The 20,941-nt window shown below is 42.7% G+C and overlaps 1 protein-coding gene across 1 annotated transcript in view; it reads left to right on the top strand.

Annotated features, from left to right (window-relative positions):
* Positions 1–20,941, top strand: part of LOC309548058 (plasma membrane calcium-transporting ATPase 4-like) — a gene marked incomplete at both ends in the record, with an annotated part of 1,291,629 nt that overhangs the window by 866,620 nt on the left and 404,068 nt on the right. The window contains 2 exons of the mRNA XM_082248025.1: positions 12,816–12,922; positions 13,027–13,218. Of these exons, the coding sequence (XP_082104151.1) occupies positions 12,816–12,922; positions 13,027–13,218 (299 nt within the window). The remainder of the gene's footprint in view (positions 1–12,815; positions 12,923–13,026; positions 13,219–20,941) is intronic.

The raw sequence follows: 20,941 nt of genomic DNA, 5'->3' as shown, positions 1-20,941 counted from the left end.
GAAAACAAAACAAGGAAAATCTCACAAAACAAAACGAAGTGGATCTACCAACTTGAGTCACTTCAGCCTGGAGGACTCAACTTGGACATAGATCTGAACTGTTTTATTTCTGATTTTTTTTTGTTTACAAAAGATTTTATTAGAAAGTCAGTACAAAAAAAAAAACAATAACGCTTACACAGGTCAACAATGTAACATCATATATACCGAAATATCTATACATTGCATAGAAAAATACTTTGAAAACATAGCAAGTATACACCGAGCTTTGGTCATAGTATAGCAGAATATCAAATAGACAAATACACATGAGGGGTCAGAACTGTCAAGTTAGACATATCATATAAATCAAGAGGTACTAACAGGCCCAACACAAGTGTCCCATTTAGCGTGGAATGTCATCATAGAGCCATGAAGGGAGTGAAAGATCTTTTCTGTTAGTTTAATGCATTCCATCCTGGAGAGTACCTGAGGCCATAATAGAGTATCTGATTTCCAATTACATGCGATCATCCATTGAATGGAACACATCAAAGTATGAATCAGATTGGATGTAGACTTCGGGACACCAGGGACTTTTACAAAAAGCAAGCATATCTTAGGAGAGAGAGAAATCAATGTCCCTGCCAGTTTAGTCACCAGTCTTTGTGCATGATCCCATATGGGTCGCAAAAGGTTGCAGCTCCAAAAAAATATGGAGTAAATTACCCTCCTCTGAACAGCCCCTAAAACAGAGGGGAGAGACTGAACCGTAGAAGGAGTGGACCAAGGAGGGAGTCAAATACCATCTTGTAACTACCTTAAGGGGTGTCTCCCTGCATGCACTAGAACGTGAACATTTACGCATGTTTGATATCATGTGGTGCCATTCTGGAATGGAGAAACTACAGCCAAGGTCTTGTTCCCATCTAGTCATATACTTATGTTTATCTGGGAGGATACTAGTAACAATATGTGAGTATAAGTTAGATATAAGTCCTCGATCCCTAGATGAGGAGGAGCAAATGTTTTCAAAAATAGTAAATGGAGGGTTTAGTGTAAGGAGGCCCTGTGATTGGAAAAATGCCCTCACAGTGGTATAGTGGTCCCTTTCAGAATTGGGGAGACCATGTATATCTACCAGTTGTTCAAATGTACAGAAGATATTGCCTATTGAGAGCTTTTTAAGGTTCACCAGGCCTCTGGTTATCCACGGGGATAAGTCCTCTCTACTCAGAGGGAGCAAACCAGAGTCAATGTGTCCCAAAAAGGATGTTAACGGAGAGACTCGAGACAACAGACCCAGGGGGGTTTTCAGTTTTAGCCACAGCCGGTATAAATGAACAACTACTTTGTTGGCAATTGAGTTATAATTAATCGGCTGTGAACCACTCCAGAGAGCCGCCGAGAGATAACTCGGGGAAACTGTGCCCTGTTCAAACGAAAGCCAAGGAATACACTCGGGGTCTGCGTTCCACTGAGCCATTTGAATAAGTTTGGCTGAGAGATAATAGGACCATAAATCTGGGATGCCCAGGCCACCCTGGGATTGGGGGGCATAAAGTATATGACTGTTATATCTGTATCTCTTACCATTCCAAATGAATCTAGAAATTTCCAGCTGAAAATAGCTGATATGAGATTTAGGGACATTAACAGGAAGGGCCCTAAAGAAGAACAAGACCTTAGGTAAGATAATCATCTTTATGGCTGTAATTCTCCCCAGATACGAGATGTGGTACGAAGACCACGTCTTTAATAACGTACTTAATTTTTTAAATACTGGGGGGAAGTTAGATATAAAAAGTGATTCATAATGAGGAGTAATCTGGACCCCTAAGTAGCGAAAAGATCTCGAACACCAGGTAAAAGAGAAACTCTCTCTGATAGAGGTTTGCATCCAATTAGGCAGGTTAATCGGCATAAGAGAGCATTTAGAGAGGTTAACCCATAAGCCCGACATGGATCGAAATTTCTCTAGTTCGATCAGCAAATGGGGTAGTGAAATATGAGGTTTGGACAAAAATAATAAGACATCATCCGCATACATACTCAATTTGTATTCTTTCCCCCCCTTATGATGCCCCCCAATAAGACCATTATTCCTGATGGCTGTAGCCAAGGGTTCGATTGCTAGAGCAAACAGGAGGGGGGAAAGTGGGCAACCCTGTCTCGTACCTCTGTGTAAGGGAAAAAATTCAGAGTTACACCCGGGAAGGCGAACTCTTGTTTGTGGGGACTCATATAAAGCTTTAAATCCATGAATGAACCCATCCCCTAGCCCATATTTAGGAAGAAGGTGCTCTAGATAAGGCCAGCTGACGCTATCAAAGGCCTTGTGAATATCTAGACTCACAAGGCATGTAGGGGATTTACTGAGATTGGCATCATTAATTATGTTAGCGACTAGCCTAATGTTGTCTGAAAGCTGTCTACCTGGAATAAACCCAGTCTGGTCAGGGTGGATCAATTTATGAATTATATTGGATAGTCGGTTAGCCAGCAGTCTGCCGAATAGTTTAAGGTCATTATTCATGACCGAGATGGGTCTATAATTTTGAGGGAGGGAATGATCTTTATCCGGTTTCGGAATGAGGGACATGTTAGCCAGGAGCATTTCTTCTGGGAAGCTTCCTCCCTGAAGGACGTGGTTGAATAATTTAGTGAGTCTGGGGGCAAGGATTGTGGCAAAGGTTTTATAGTAAGAAGAGGAAAAGCCATCTGGGCCGGGGGCGGTGGAGGTTTTGAGAGCTTTAATCATATCTAGAACCTTGTCTACTGTACAAGGTGCTTCCAAAGTATCTCTTTGTGTACTTGACAAAGACGGAACAGATAGGTTGTCTATCCAGTGGTGAAATTCGTTTACAGGTAGCGTAGAGGGCACTGAGAGGAGGTTTTTGTAAAATTTTGTAAAGATTTCCAAGACTTCCTTGGGGTGCGAAACCATCCTCCCGTCAGACCCTCTAAGCTTGTATACATGAGTGGGTCTTGTTGTTTGAGTTAATTTCTTTGCAAACATAGTAGATGTGGAGTTGCTGTGGAGTGTAAATTTGGCTTTGGACCACCTAAGGGCCTTTTCAGTATCACTGGAAAGGATGTCATCCAATGCTTTCCTTTTAATATGGATCTGATCCATAAGTGTAGAGGAGGGGGAGAAATTATGTTTATAATATAATTGATCTAATTCTTTCGTGAGGGTTTTTATGTCTGACAATCTAGACTTGTTCCTGGCTGAGGCCAGGGCAATCAAATTTGCCCTGATGACTGCCTTATGAGCCATCCACACCACAGGAGTGGGTGAAATCCCATCCTCATTAATCTGGAAATATTCCACAAGCGAAGAGGAGATCTGGGCAACCAACGCAGGATCGTTCAGTAAGGAGTCGTTTAGTCTCCAGTTAATAGTCGTGCTACCCAGACCTACCCCGCCTGATTCAAACAGCACAATTTGGTGGTCAGACCAAGGGCAGACATGTATACCTGCAGCCGAAGAATTAGCCAGCCAAACCGGGGTACAAAAAATGTAGTCGAGCCTGGCTGAGCTATCATGGGGATGAGAATAAAAGGTGTAACCCTTTACTCCAACATTGTGGGCCCGCCAGGTGTCTATCAATTGTTTATCATTCAAAGCACGTGTCAGGCTTTTAGGGAAAGCCTTGGATGAGGCCGTAATGTTACTTCTATCCAATGAAGGATGGGCAGCAAGATTGAAGTCCCCTCCTACCACCATGTGTGGGGATTCAAACCTGTCGAGAACTTCGAAAAATTGTCTAAAAAATGTGGCATGCATGTCATTAGGTGCATATACAGAAGCTATGGTAATAGCTTTGCCAGCAATACTCCCCTTGATAATCAAGAATCTGCTCTCTGGGTCACAGTATGTAGAGGATATATCAAATATTATACTATTACGTATAAAGATGGCAACCCCTCTTGTCTTATTTTGGAATGATGAACATTTAAATTGCTTGAAGGATTTGTCGAAAAATTTAGGGTGTCTGTCTGTTGCAAAGTGCGTCTCCTGTAATAAAATTATGTCCGCCCCTAACCTTTTATAATGTTTGAAGGCCTTATGTCTTTTGTTGGGGGAATTGAACCCTTGAACATTATGTGACAAAATTTTAATCCCCATGATCTACCTGAAAAGAACTACGTTCGTTCTGAAATTCCTGCAGGGTAAACTTTTGAGAAAAGGAAAAAATGACCAGAGCTGAGTATAAATGACCAAACACGTAAAACATCCAGGGAACCCAGGAAGGGGGCCCCAGACTAATTGGGGGCGGAATCTCTGACTCAGTATAGTGTGAACACAGCTCCCAGTTAGGGGCTAGAAAAGCATAGATCCACCAAAATACTTGCATGGTATATATAAAGACCTGAGAAAATGACTTTCTATTGACATATGAATATTTTTTGAAACAACAACTGATCAAATAGGAGAAGATCAGCCAAAGATTTTGAACCTGAGAAAACATCTTGGGGATGGGCAGAAAAATAGAACCCATCCAAAAAAACATTACCCATTGGACATAACCGTCCAAAAACCGTGAGCGGAGATGCGGGCACCAAAGGCGCGGAAAGTCCAGGGGGACCAACCTCGCCTCGGGCGCACGGGCACCCGCAAAACGGCACATAGGGGACAAACCAACGGGAGAGGAGAGAGAAAGGAAAACAAGCAATATCAAGTAAATACGTCAGGAACATTTAAACCGTCACAATGTCTTTGCAGACACACTAGTGGGCACAGTCACCCCAGCACAGCCGCCCCATGGTAGGGGAGCGACCACACTAGGGCAAGGGCACACCAGCGTCCAAGAAATCCAAGGGATCACTTATGTGAGATTTAGTGTATCACCAGGAAAGAATTACTCCATACTGGACAACCTTAGAAAACGCCATCTCTAAAAGGATTCCGCCATCTCCGCTGATCCCTTCTGGTTGCAGGGGTTGACCAGGATGGTGACGGCCTAGGGGTGTTCTGATGGCGAACTTCAGGGGCAGCTTCCAGGAGGCCTAGTTTGACTAGAAGTTCTTTTCCTTCGGCCAGGTTATACACCACGTGAACTGTGCCATTGTGGTGGACTGACAGCTTGAAGGGAAAGCCCCATCTGTATCGGATTCGGGCTGCTTGCAGCACAGAGGTGACCTCTTTCATTTTGCGCCGCCTTTCAAGTGTGGCCTGCGATATATCAGGATAGATCTGTATGCGCGTGCCCTCCATTAAGATGTTGGGAGTGTTTCTGGAAGCTCGCAATATATCCTCCTTGATTAGGAAGTCTTTGAGACATAAAATGATGTCTCTTGGAGGCTTATCAGGAGGAGGTTTGGGGCGCAGAGCTCTGTGAATCCTGTCGCAGGTGAAATCAGATTCCTGTTTGTCAGGTAGCAGGTCTGTGAAGAGCTTGGAAACTGCAGGGATCAAATCTGTAACCGTTTCAGGAATGCCTCTAAGGCGCAGGTTATTCCTGCGATTTCTATTGTCCAAGTCCTCCACCTGTGTTTGCAACAAGCTATAGTTATCAGAAAGCAGCTCAAAGGTCATTATGGGCGATAGAAAGTTCGTTGTGCTTGGTCTCTAATAAATCTGTGCGGCCTCCCAAAGCGGCTATCTCCTGAGTTAAAGTATTAGTGGCCTTGTGAATTTCAGTTTGAAACTTGTCTGCCAGTTTTTCATAAATAGCAGCAAACCCTGCATCCAAATCCGCCTTTGTGATAACACATGAGTTCTCACGGGTCCCTGGTTGAGAGCTGGGAGGTGAAGGTGGTTGTGCTGGTTCTGCCTGAGGCAATGGAAGGGCCTGGGCGCCATCTTGAGACATCCTGGTGATTTCCTTCGTGCGGAGCAAATAGGTCGTCAGGGAGTGCTTTGGCGTGCCCCCCCCGATTATTTTTCTTGGCTGACAGCATGCACCAGGTGTTCCCCCAGGGGTGTTGAAAGTTGTAGGCAAGTAAGATCTAAATTGGCCCCGGGGATCCCACTGTTCTCTCTCCTCTCTGATGGAGCTGCAAACTTAGCACCCGTCCATCTTAGCACCGAGCATTACGGCATTAATTTGCCGGGCAGGATGAGCAATGTGCTGCCTGTTTGATGTCACTGTCCCCCTCCGCAGCCAAGATGGCTGACTGCTGCTCTGTAGGAGATGTAGGGTTTGTTGTGGCCCTTCTATGGGGAGTGTAATGAGATGGTGTGGGGACCGCTGGATGGGAGAAGGATGCTGCGGTATGGTTCCGGGCCTAGGCCAAGATGGCGGTCGCGGCCGTGGAGGAAGGAGTCTGCATGTAGCCTGTGGGGCCCCACGGGAGTGAAGGCTCGGCAACGGTGGTGCTGGCTAGAGGGTTGGGCAGTGTGTGGCGTTATTTGTGCCTACCTCCCTCCTCGCTGTCTGTCCTGGGTCTCTCTCCGAACGGCCGCCTCGAGTAGTTCCGCGGCCGGATGCCGCTTTAGGCGAGTCCGCGGTCTCCAGTCACTACTAGGCCGCAACCGCCGATCCGCATCAGGTGGTCCGATTTAAGACATTTTTGGCCCGATAGGATCCCTAGAGGTTGGGGATGCTGGGTGAGAAGTTTGGACCCCAGATGAGCAACCAGAACTGAGGATTGACCCGGATTAAAACGTGGAGCCGGCGGAGCTCTCGTTGTGCACGTCCGTCTCGGTCCTCTTCCGGTCACGCCCGATCTCTTATTTCTGATTTTTAATAATTAAAGATTTTTTTAGTCTATTTATAAATTGGCCTTTTATATAATTTATGCAATTATTTATTGGGAATTTTATGTGTAGATATACACCCACTACTTATTAACATCTAGCTCATTCATGTTTATCAACATTAACTTTAGGACCAATACAAATATTTACACATTATGAGTTTTTCACGTACACAATATGTGGGGACACTATTTATATGAGACTGGTTAGACTGTTTATATATAGATCTGCATGGTTTTATCTTTGATCTTTAACATAATGATTTATTAGTTTAATTTTAATTGGCCTTGTATATGATGTGTATAACTATTTATTGGGAATTTTAAATGTAGACATATATCTACCACCAGGTAACCCCTAGTTTATTTATGTTTATTAATATTAATTTTAAGGCCAATACAAACATTTAATACATCATAAATTTTACACGTATACAATACCCAGGGACACTATCTATATGTGACTGGCTATATTGTTTATACATGAGCATATTGATTATAGTATGTGGTTATTGGTCCACAGGATGGACGGTTCATATATATCTTTAGTATACATAGCTCTAATATATGTGAATACAGGACACATATATATATATATCCTTCACATATGTCCCCACAATTTATAAATTTTAATAACTTTTTAATCATTTTTTATAATTATTTTAAATAGAATTAAATTATTGCAAATATTTAGAAAAAATAAACTTTTATCCCCTCGTTACATTTATATAAATAACAATTCTATTATCCTGATACTATAACATTATTGTAAATTTAGTAACATCATTTTATATATTCCTTTGCTGATAATATCTAACAATTACGCTTACACATATATTGCTTCCTCTGAATCATCTACATAAATATTATATTTATTGATCCTAGCTACTTATTGCTTAGACATTGTGGTTTTGCACTTTCCCCTAATATTTAAAATATCTATATTGTATCCATAATTAAATTCTTTTTTATTATTTTTATTTTTCATCATCGTGCTATATCCACCTTTTTATAATCTCTATGTTATATTTAAAGTCCACAAACATGTTGCTATACACATAGATGTTTGCTACTATTTATATAAACTCAGATTCCTCCTTTTAAATATTTTATATATTTTAAATATAATTTAATAATTTAATAGTACAGTTTCCACACACTCTGATTTATCTATATATTTATTGTATCTATTAATCCAATTAAACACCCAGATATTGTATTAGAATTATTTATGCAGGGACAGAAGCATCCATACATATATTTGATTTATTCGGACACTATAACATATATTCCTCCAGACGTTTATATATCCATTAATGCGAGGGCATTCAAATACATGGTTTTATATAGATTGAGCCATCATATGTTTGTTCTTTAATATAATAATACGATTAGGAAGTATAAAATCACCTTTCTGCCACTAATATTTTTGACATTAAAATCACACTTCCGTAATTAACATCACATTGTTTACCTAGTAACAACTGACAAAATCTTTTAATTTTTCTGATTGGCCAATAAGCGGCTTAAAGAGTATTGGTTCGGAACAATTTACACATTTTAAATCTGCCTAGTAACAGCTGACCGCGTGTCTATTCGTTTTTTTTCATTGGCTACTCATAGCTAGTTTCATCCGGTTGCCTAGTAACCAGATAGTATATACACGGAGCGGAGGTGACGGTACTTACGCTTCTGAAGACGTCATTGATGAAGAAACGCGTCAAGCGTAATTACGTCACTTCCGCATCGTTGGAACGCAGATACGGTGGTTGGCTAACCCAGCGTCCCGGAAGCCACCGCTAGAGAGGGTCTTGCGGTCCCTACGGTACCTGTTCGCCTATCTTATCTGCCTAAATGTGAGTATGTTTTTGATGTTTGAATAAAGGATAACCTTTTTAAGCAATACATCACTATATGAGGCTCTTTTTCCCTATGATGCCCTGGATATATTCCCTATGAGTACATGTGATATATGATTTCCATACGGCTCCAAGAACCTGCACTAAAAGGAACAGCTCATACAAATGCCCTGTGATCGAATAGTCTATCTGTTTTCTATATGCCGATCACCACTATCTGGTGAGTGCGGGTGAAAGTGGGAGTAAGAGGGGAGCACTGCCTCCACGCCCGGCACTTAAACAATTGGAGCACTACATATATAAGAAATCACCTACGGAGTGAATTATCACTACAGCTCACCTTTCTTTGGACTTTCTAATGGACTCTTTTAATCATTTGATCGATTAATTCTCTGTCACGGACCTATTCACAATTGGATTTATTTATTTATTCTTACGGTTCCAAATTAGCACCTTAAACTTGGTTTATTTGCACTATAGCACTTTAGTAAGCACTTATCATATCATATATATTTTTTGATTATTTGTATCCTTGGTCGGTTTTAGCACTACATCGCACTTACACCATTTTTGGATTTTCTTACATTAACTGCACTGTCTTATTTATTATTCAATTTTTATTACACATTTTTAATTAATTTTTTAGCTGAAGAATATAATAATTATTTTTGTTGGCCCAAGGGCCTTATTTTTGGAATTAGCATTTTTCACCATGAATAATAATTTATATACACACTAATACACAGTTTTGGTGTGCGCACTGGGATTGCACCACTGCACTTTATATTTGTATAAAAAATATATATATATATATATGTATGTATACTGATTTGAGATTGCACCACTGTATATTATCGCACTTTATATTTATATTTACAGTATCCTATTTACATCTTAAAAAGATCTCCTACACACAAGCTTTTAACTTTTCACACATTGTTTTAGGCAGCGCCAATTACCTCATTTCCTTTTTACCAATACTTCATGACTGGCTGCTATACAATTTCCACTAGTTTCTGGTTACTTATAGAAACTGCTCTCTAACACCAACTCTCCTGCCGAGTTAACCTTTCATGGTGGCCTTGCTTCATGCCCCATGCTTTACAGGCCCTGTTCTTCTGACACGGCATATATTAATAACTTTAGAACATCTTAAAAACTTTACTAAGAACTGTCCTGAAGATATTCATACAAGTATAATACAGTTCTAACCCTAACTGACTTAGTTGAGGCTGCCCAGGCATACCTTAATAGGTGTAGTTCATAACTTGTGTCCTCAAAAGCTGGCAGATTGCGCTGAAACTCCGGTATCTCATGGGACTATATGACATAGAAGTCCCTCAGCATCCCATGTGCAGGCTTTCTGTCCCTGGAACCTGGCCTTTGCCCTATTTCAATATGCACCAGGAAGGAAGGCAGGGCCCAAAAAACTCAGGAAAAGAGTCCAGATCCAATTAACCCCATCCCCAGCCTGGGCAGACCATCTAGCTTGCTTACATGCAAAATCCTCCTTTGTAGGCTGCTGCCTATTTTACAAAAATATCTTCCAGTTTCTGCAGAGATGGGTGCTTTAGATGTTTGTCATAGAAGTTCCTTTACAACAGGGTCACTTGTGCTCCTGAATGAAGAAGGGCCTTTGTGTATGTAGCATTGCCCCCTAGAGGACTGCTGGTGATTGACACTTTTCGGATTCCCCTGGGTTACCCATAGCAACTGCATGCAGAATTCTTAGCACTTTACCTTGGCTCAGTCAATGATCAGTCTAGGGGTAGATGTTTTTGTTGTTTTTATTTTATTTTGGGATGGGAGCAGGGATGAGTGGGATCTCCAACCTTTAAATATTCACAAATTCTGAGGACTTCTAACTTGAGGATGCAGCCAGGTCGCAACTTCATCCTGCCACTTGAATAAAGCTGTGGTTAATGTTCCTGTTTGTATCTCTCTTTAGGGTACTCCCCCAATACCTGCTTTCTCTATACCGGCTGACATCGTCCACTGGCTACATTCTCCGGAGTGGTCCCCTTCCTGAGCAGACCCCTGGGCAAGATCCTCTGTACTCACGATACTGCTTTCCAGATTCTCGCAGTGCCCCAACTCCTCAGTCAGCTCTCCTGGACCTCTGGGTTCAGCTCCACACTGTGGGTTCACCAGGGCGACTGCCTGTGACCGTCACAAACTGCTGCAGCAGAGGAGGCAGCCGCCACCCTACTTCTGGGACTCTGCTTCCCGCCAAAGACCTCTACCTCATGTGCCCCTGACTTTTTATACCCTACCTCACAAGGCACCAAGACAAACAGTCTGTGCCAATCCCTGGGACTGTATCAAAAGCCTGTTTCATTGGCCAGGTTTCTTCCACTGTCCAGCATGCCTCCCCATTGGACACAGTGGGGACACTCCCTCAGACCAGATACATAACACACTGGGCACACTGAGCAGACCTAACTTACAGATCCTGCTATCTGTTAAGCAGAGTGCAATATAGATTTTACCTGCTGCTTCTCTGATAGGCAGACAGAGCCAAAACTATACTCACTCTCTAGCACATATCTAGGAGGTAGCTACATGTAGATGCCTTCTACATGGATGAGCACGATGGTAGAAGGGCCTACACGCTTTTCTGGAATTTTTCTTGAAGAGCCCACGGAAACCAGCAGTCTGTACTTAAACTCCCATTTAAGTATTTTGATGACTTCTTTATCATCTCGACAGAGTTTTAAGAGGTTGGTGTGCCTTGGCTTCTGTCCATGGAGTACCCAAGTTCAAAGGAAGTGACTAGGATGGTCTCTCAGAAATGACAGGTGGAAACCTAGGAGGGGCTTTAAGCCTCTGCCACTATTTCCTCTTTCCTCTGGAAGTGGCGCTAATGAAGTTTCTCTCTGACTCAGCAGGTAGCACCTGCAAGGGTTCTTCCACCGCTTCTTTGGTGGAGTCCTCTCTCTTGGGCATTGTGCTTTGAAGTATCCACTCTCCTCACAGCTGTATCATTTGTTTTCAGAGGAGGCACTGCAGTGTCAGACTTGTCTCCCCAAATGCCTTTCTTTCTCCCCAAATGTGTGCTCAATGAGGTAGACTGGGTCTTCACAGCTTTCCACTTTTCCGTATACTTCTCAAAGAGCTTCCAGACACTCCTTAGTGGTGCAGCGCGGATTATCAAGATTTAGGTTCCTGATGACATCTGAAGCAGGTGCTCACAGACTTTCGATTAGCCTCTGTCTCTTTATGATGTCTGCCACCTCCCATTCTTGCACTGCCTTATCTATCCAGATGTCAAAATCCTCTTCTTCTGAGGGTACTGGGACTTTATTTTATTAATAATAAATATGAAATTCTACTCACATTAATACAGAAGTAAATCGGCTCTGCGATATACAGCCTCAGGTCTATGGCATGCAACAAACTCTTAGTCCTGCTTGTCTCTGCTTTTTATCCACTATTCCAATCTAGTAGCTCCGCCTAGAGTAGTGACATCACAGCCCCTATGTAGGTGGGGCTGTGACGTCACCACACTATGCAGAGCTACAGTAGGATCAGAATAAGAGGGATCTGAAAGACGATCTTTATTGTTAATAAAATATAAAAAATACTGCACTATCAGCATTTTATATGTCTTTCTCATGAGCTTTAACCCTTAATGGAGAGAGTGGAAGGAGGCCATAGATGCTGCTACAGGAGAACCAGAGTCTAAAAGCTGGATTAGACTTCTTAAGTTTTCTGAGGTCCATCCTTGGAGGTGAGGGCCCGCCTATAATAATTGCAGGGGGTAGAGTTGAGGTATGTGAACACTGAGACATTGGTGCATGTGTTACGAATTCACATTTTCAAATTGGTGAATGCAATTAGAATATAATCTGTTTTTTCACATGAGATTTTGTTGCTTTTTAAACACTTATGGGACTGAGTTTTTTTTTCATTGCATTGTTTTTTGACTATATCACCGGAATGATAATGTGATCTATGCATATGGAAAGCTTATTCCAAAGATTTTTCACTGTATAGATATATATGAGAAGAATTGAGGTTTAAGTATTTTTTCACAATCACTAGAGAGAAAAAAAAGTGCTATAGTATTTTTCTACACACATATAGTATTTTGAGTTGGTGGTTGACCAGGGGTGAAAGCAGCTTTTTTTAAGTACAGGTTTGGGAGAGGGATTGAGCAGCACGGGGACACATTTCCATTTTTTTTTTTATGTATCTTGTTCCAAAAATATTCACATTTACTGTTCTTTTTCATCAGTTTTTTTTTTAATCCTTTTTGTGTCCCTTTTCTAGGCATTATTGACAGCACAGTGGTAGATCCGAGACAGGTGGTAGCCGTAACAGGAGATGGAACCAATGATGGACCAGCATTAAAGAAAGCTGATGTGGGATTTGCAATGGTATAATGTATTTCCTTGAACTATGACAAATTGAGGGCTATTACACACATACCATTTTAAACATAATGCAATTCATGAGACTCAAAAACCCATTTTTTTTACAGGGTATAGCTGGAACAGATGTGGCAAAAGAAGCTTCAGACATTATCTTAACAGATGATAATTTTACCAGCATTGTGAAGGCTGTCATGTGGGGTCGCAATGTATATGACAGCATTTCCAAATTTCTCCAGTTCCAGCTGACTGTAAATGTGGTTGCAGTAATTGTAGCCTTCACTGGGGCCTGTATTATTCAGGTAAGGGTTTACATTTGGAATATTTCCTAAAGCTGAAAATAGATATGAGATAATTATTCCGTGCTCTAACCTTTTTTGACCAGATTAAAGCGGAGTTCCGGCCTCAAATACCGTTTTTAAATAAAAATACCCCTATAATACTAATCCATCGCCCTTTACAGAACCGCTATTCTCATACTTACAAGTTGTACAGTATTAGATTTTAGTCAAAATCTTACTTTTAAAAACGCTGTCTGGGCGCGGCCATCTTAGACGTGGGTATCTGAAGCCGCAGTGTAATCTGCTGTGTCCTCCTTCCTGATTCCAGGGAGTGTTCTAGGAGTTCTTCCTGATTCCAGCCTCCTGGGAGTGATGACAAACAGCTCCCAGGATGCAATGCAAAGGCGGAAGTGATGTCGGTGGCCGTGGCCACATAGGGGGGAGAAGGAGGAAGTACAATCAAAAATGCCCTGAAAATAAGGTAAGGGACCCCCAAAAAAAATTGAAAATGCCCAATTGTTGATCAGCATAGCGAGCACTCCAGTAATCACTAAAGTTGCAAAATAGGCCGGAACTCCACTTTAAGCAATGATCCTCTTGGTTGCAGCATGGGAGTGTGGTACAATGCCAGGGTTATATAGAAGTTATAACCCAAGATTCTCAACCAGGAAAGTTAAGGGGCTTCAGGGGGTTTTCCTAATGCAGAGGAAACTGACTTTTCAGTTTCCTTATTGTTTTGTCGTCAGTTTTGGGGCCTGGATCCAGGTGAGATGAAATCTCCAATTCTAGGTCCAGGTTTAGTGAGCAACCAGCACACAAATTGTTCAGGTGCGTGCAGAGCAGTGACCCGACCTTAGTTCTGAGCTCCACATTAAATGAGGAGGTCATTGCCTAGGAGTCAGGAGAGCTGCACCTAGGAGAGAGGTTGGAGCCAGAGCAGCAAGGGGCTGCTAGTTGTGTGGACAGAGTTGGTGAGTGAAAACAGAAGGGCTGAATGTCATTTGTTTTTTGATGGAAAAGAAATGCTTAATTCCCCTGCGAGGAAAACTCATGTTGTGTTTTTCTGAACTTTCTTTTAATAAAATTGGGCAAGAGAAGCCCTTAAAAAGAAGAAGAAAGCGAGTGGCTGAGTACTTAAAGCTCTACCTTTTGATGCTATTTCTCACATATGATGGCGGATGGAGCGGACAAAAGTAGAGATTCCTGCAAATAAGTAAGTTCATCTGAGCTCTGAGGAAGGGGGACTGTCCCCGAAACGCTTAAGGTTCTCCATTGTGTGGCATCGGTGAGGATGTCCATCTCACTTATTGGTTTGCTGCTACTGCCTAGCTTGATTTTATTGTGATTTGTGAGTATATTATCATTTTATGATTTTACAATAAACTATTTTGGAGGTAATGCGCTAGGCGTTTGCACCGTCTTGTACATATTTTCTAAGTTTATCTGTTATATGAACTGTGTTTTGGTGCATGAAACTGCACAATCTGTGTGTGCAGATGAGGTGTGCTCCATTTGTTTGCTAAACTGCATAAAACTGCTTTGGAGTTACTGCAAGGATGACGCATGTTAAGTGAAAGGACATTACTGTAAAGCATAAGAATCTGCCAGTGCATGAGTTGGCTGTGGAGTGGTGTCAGCGTCTGCTGGCAGCAGAAATCCAAGTTAAAGGGGAAGTGTATGCTGTTGCCCCTTGCAACGGTGGTGCAGGGAGCCCAACTTTTAATTTCCTAAGCTTACAAGAGGATGCTGTGGGGGAAGCCTGGACAAGACTGTTTGCAGTGCAGTGAGTGGGGGCATGCTGTTTCCAAGTGCCCTTTGTCCCAGCCTCCAGTACAAGGTTACATAGCAAAGCAAAGGTCTGCAACGGTGTTTGGTAAGCCTGATCTGAGTACCAGGAATGAGAAAAAAGCTTACCATAAGTTAGAGAGGCTGTGGTTGCCTGTAGCAATGCCTAAAATGTCAGGTCTGTGGACTGCAAGACATAGATTTTGTCAACAGAGGATTGTGGCAAGTTTAATCAGTTCCCGCCTGCCCTATAGCCAAAATACGGCTACAGCATGGGCTTCTTTTGCTGAGAGGGCATCCATGGAAACCCTCCCGTACATGCGCATAGGACACAGCTACAGACACAGATCGGGGGAAAAGGGCCAATCACAATGGCCCTTTACCACGTGATCAGCTGTGTGAAATGACAGGGCACTGATTATCAGTGCAGTCCCAACAGTGCCCCCCAGTGCTGCCTATCAGTGCCCACTAGTGCTGTCAATCAGTACCCATCAGTCCATTCTCATCAGTGCCGTCTATCAGTGCCACCTATCAGGACCCATCAGTGCCATCTATCAGTGCAACCTCACCAGTGCCCATCAGTACAGCCTATGCTTGATTGGTTTGCACAAAAGTTTAGTGTCTACAAACTATGGGATATATTTATTAATTTTTTTTTATACTAGTAATGACGGCGATCAGCGATTTTTAGCGGGACTGGGACATTGCGATGGACAAATTGGACACCTAACTTACACTTTTGACACTTTCTGGGGACCAGGGACATTTTTACAGTGGTCAGTGCTAAAAACAAAATGCACTGTCACTGTACTAATGACACTGACAGGTAAGGGGTTAACATCAGGGGCGATTAAAGGGCTATGTGTGCTCCTAGGGAGTGCTTTCTAACTGTGTGGGGGATGCTTTGACTGGAGGAAGACAGAGATCTGTGTTCCTACTTAGCAGGAACACAGGATCTCCATCTTTCCCCCTTACAGAAAGATGGTCTGCCTTGTTTACATAGGCAGACCACCGTTCTGCTTCTTCTGAGAAAGATCAGGGGGTCCCAGCGGACAATCACATCCCCTGGACCCACTGATTGGTTCACACTGTGTCCAATCACAGCGGAAGCGGGTCGCGACCCACTGTACAAAATCATGTACAGCTACTTGATTTCGTGCAGTAGGGCCACCCTGCCACAGTATATCTGCATGGAGTGGTCCTTAAGGGGTTAAATACCACCAAAAGAAAGCTCTATTTGTGTAAAAAAATGATAAAAACTTCATATGGGTACAGTGTAGCATCACCATGCAACTGTCATTCAAAATGTGACCATGCTAAAAGCTGAAAATTGGCCAGGGCAGGAAGGGGGTTAAAGTGCCCAGTAGGCAAATGGTTAAAGCAACACAGCTTTATGGAGAGAGAAGTCTACATGCTTGAGAGAGCTATCAGAGTGCAGCTGGGAGAATGCCATCTCCCTTAGCAATGGGAGAAAGAGTGCCAACTGGAAGAAGGAGCAACAGGGAAAATGTGGCCTGGTGTCCCAATAAAGATGGGTGTAGAAACATACTATGTGTGGAATGTGTAAGTTGATGCATGGTGTCTTTACCTGCCCCAGATTTTGGAATACCCCTGGAGATAGTGCTACTAGGCAAAAGTCTTTATCGGCATCTTGGGGATGGTGCAGTTCTATTCGGAAGAAAGACGACCACAAAGTTGGAGGGGCTTTTGAACTAGGTTTTAGGGGGAGGGTTCAAAGGAAGTGACAGCCAGCAGTGAGCAAAGGACAGAGGGTAATATGGGAATCAGTAATGATAATATAACTGTAACGACAAAACCTGGGGTGAATGAGTGGTCAAATCAAAAACTAAGCATGAAAACCTAAAGAGAAATGAATGTCCATTCATATAACACTGAGAGGAGTATGCACAAATGCCAAGAGTCTAGCTTTACAAAATTGAGGAACTGGAACTGCTATTACACCTACTTAGACTTAGACTTGGTGGGAATAACAGAAATTTGGTTTGACAGCTCACACGACTGGCTGGCAAATTTAAAAGGATATTCCTTGTATCGGAAGGACAGGGAAGGTAGAAGAGGGGAAGGGGTGTGTTTCTATATCAAAAATGATGTAAGTGAGGTAGAGAGGAGTGACATTGTAAATGGAACACGGGGGAGGTGGAATACTTGTGGGTAGAACTCCACAGGTAGGAAGTAAATAGTGGGGGTATGTAATAGGCCCCCAAACCTGAAGGAGGAAGAGGAGCTGGACGGCGAGGCAGGATACTGTCTTCATAATTAGAGATGTCGCGAACCTAAAATTTGCCGTTCGCGAACGGCGAACGCGAACCTCCGCAAATGTTCGCGAACGGGCGAACCGCCATAGACTTCAATAGGCAGGCAAATTTTAAAACCCACAGGGACTCTTTCTGGCCACAATAGTGATGGAAAAGTTGTTTCAAGGGGACTAACACCTGGACTGTGGCATGCCGGAGGGGGATCCATGGCAAAACTCCCATGGAAAATTACGTAGTTGACGCAGAGTCAGGTTTTAATCCATAAAGGGCATAAATCACCTAAAATTCCTAAATTGTTTGGAATAACGTGCTTTAAAACATCCAGTGTGTGTATACGATCAGGTATGATGTTGTATCAATCAGGTAGTGTAAGGGTTACTCCCGCTTCACAGTGACAGACCAAACTCTGACAGACCAAACTCCCCAATTTGCCACCTGACACCCGTTATTTTTTTTTTAATTTGCAAGCTGCTGTGCCACCGTATATATCAGTGGTGGGCACTGCAGTGGGCACAATACACTCTGTGGACCTGACACTCACTGGCAGCCGGCAGGCAACTGCAATAATGACAGAGCAAAAAAATATATTTTTTAAACTGCAAGGTACTGTGCCACCCGATATGAGTGTGGTGTGCACAGTACAGTCTGTGGTGGGTCTGTGGCCTCTCACACACGGCGGGCAGGCAACTGCACAATAGATATATATATCAAAAAAAAAAATTACTGAAATACCAGCCCTAAAAAGGGCTTTTTGGGGTGCTGTCAGGATGCTGTCCTTACAGCAGGAGTGGACAGAGAACACTGAGTAACAAGACCGAGAACACTGACTAACAACTGTCCCTATTAACAGCAGCAGCAGCAGCACTCTCCCTGCTCTCACTAACACACTGCTTCAGAATGATCTAAGATGGATGCTGCCCTTGCTTTTTTATAGGAGGTGGGAGGGTGTGGGAGGGAGGGTATGCTGATTGGCTGGAATGTGTCTGCTGACTGTGAGTTACAGGGTCAAAGTTGTCCTCAATGATGAAGTATAGGGGGCGGACCGAACATCGCATATGTTCGCCTGCAGCGGGGGACGCGAACAAGCGATGTTTGCCGGGAACTGTCCGCCGGCGAACAGTTCCGGACATCTCTATTCATAATGCGGGACTTCAATTATCCCGACATTGACTGGGCAGAGGTGACCGCTCACTCAATAAAGTCCTGTCATTTCATGAATGTCTTACAGGACAACTTCATGTCTCAATTGGTGGATTCTGCAACTAGAAAGAATGCATTGCTAGATATAATAATTACAAACGATCCAAGTCTGATCTCAGCTGTAGCAATACGGCTGCAGCAAAAACTTGAGATCTGGGGGTTAACAGGATGATCACATTTAGCGTAAATCATAGGAAAAGGAGGCACGAGGGAGCACAAGAACTCTAGATTTCAAGAGAGCAAACTTTTCCAAACTGTGCATCAATTGGGACCTAACCCTAGAAACATGGAACACGGAGGAAAAATGGGAATGCTTTAGGAACATATTAACCACATCCCGCCCGCCCTATAGCAGATTGACGTCGGGATTGTGGTTGTATTATCCTGAGCGGACGTCATATGACGGCGGCAGGATAATACAGCTCTGCGCGCCCCCGGGGGCATGCAGAGCGGCGATCGGTGATGCGAGGTGTCAGTCTGACGCCCTGCATCTCCGATCTCAGTAAAGAGCCTACTGACGTAGGCTCTTTACCATGTGACCAGCCGTGTCCAATCATGGCTGGTCACATAGTAAACAGGAAGAGCCGTTGATCGGCTTTCCTTAGTTCGTGATTTACAGGCACGAGTAAAGGAGCGCCGATCGGCGGCTCCCCTGACAGGGGGGGGGGGTCGGCACTGGTAATCAGATCATGCCCATCAGTGCTCACTAGTGCTGCCTATCAGTGCCCATTAGTGCCCATCAGTGCCACCTATCAGTGCCCATCAGTGCCACCTATCAGTGCCCATCAATGCCGCCTATCAGTGCCCAGCAGTGCCGCCTATCAGTGCCCACCAATGCTGCATATCAGGGCTACCTATCAGTGCCTATCAGTGCCGCCTATCAGTGCCACCCCATCAGTGCCACCCCATCAGTGCCTCCTCATCAGTGCCTGTCAGTGCAGTCTCATCAGTGCTCATCAGTGCAGGAAAAAACTTATTTATTTACAAAATTGTATAACATAAACAAAAAAACTTTTTTTTTTTTTTTCAAACTTTTCGGTCTTTTTTTATTTGTTTAGCAAAAAGGAAAAAAACCCAGAGGTGATCAAATACAACCAAAAGAAAGCTCTATTTGTGGGGGGGGGGGAAATGACATCAATTTTCTGTAGGTACAGTGTTGCATGACCGCGCAATTGTCATTCAAAATGCAACAGCGCTGGGCAGGAAGGGGGTGAAAGTGCCCGGTGTTGAAGTGGTTAAACAAAGGTATCGCACAGTACATTCCAATGGGCAATAAATATAGAAGAGTGAAAGTTAAAACTGGGTGACTAAACCAAGCAAAGGATAGAGGGATGGATACAGGAGGTGATGGGAGGATGCTAAGTATGGAGCTCCTGATGTTCAGGGAGGGCTCCTGATGTGAAGTAGAGCTGCTGTTGAATGTAAATCTGACTTCCTGATACATTTATTTCAGTTTTAATGACATAAAATAATGTATGTGGGGGCCTTTTGGTGGGTGTGATTTTTTTTCTTTTCTTTTTTTTTTTTTTTTGGGGGGGGGGGGGCAGCATTAAATTCTTGGACCCAGGAAGCACAATATCTTGGGCCATCCCTGGGGTGATTCCTTTGGTAAGTGAAGTGAGTAAAGGAGTGGGTTAGCAATAAGTGTTTCAACGAACCTGAGTGAATATACCCTTGTTTAACCTCCCTGGCGGTATGATTCTTTTGGATTTTAGGTGCTGAAAGCGGTACCATTATTTTGCATGCAATTCTTGTGAATGAGCAGCCCAAACCAACTGTATACATTTATTATATATATATATATATATATATATATGTATATATATATATATATATATATATATATATATATATGTATACATATATTATATATATATATATATATATATATATATATATATATATATAATGTATACAGTTGGTTTGGGCTGCTCATTCACAAGAATTACGTATATATGTATATGTATATATATATATATATATATGTATACATATATATGTGTGTATATATATATATATATATATATATATATATATGTATATATATATATATATATATATATACGTATATATATACTGTGTATATATATATATATGTATATATATATATGTATATACATATATTTACATAAAAAGTACAGTAAAACTGCAGGAAAGGGCACTGGGGGGCAATGTAATGTGATTTTATTTTGAACGGTATCAGTGTGTTTGGTGTGTTTTACATTTGAATTTGCCGCCAGTTAAACGGAAGCCGGGGCTCGCAGACGATCGGGAGGAAGCTCCGCCGCCGCACACCGCTCGCAGTCTTCGCTGGATCCCGGAGAAAAGGTAAGTAAAACCTCTTCCAGCATTCAGCGATCTTCTTAGCGCTACCCCGAGTGTGACTCGGGGTTACCGATTTTGGCTCTAAAATCTTACCCCGAGTCACGCTCGGGAATACCGCTAGGAAGGTTAATAGCATACCATTTTCTTTTCTACAAACA

This window comes from Pelophylax lessonae, assembly GCF_965119305.1.
Source record: "Pelophylax lessonae genome assembly, chromosome: 2".
NCBI classification, from domain to species: domain Eukaryota; kingdom Metazoa; phylum Chordata; class Amphibia; order Anura; family Ranidae; genus Pelophylax; species Pelophylax lessonae.
The sequence above is the reverse complement of the archived record's forward strand: the minus strand, read 5'-3'. Positions and strand labels throughout refer to the sequence as shown.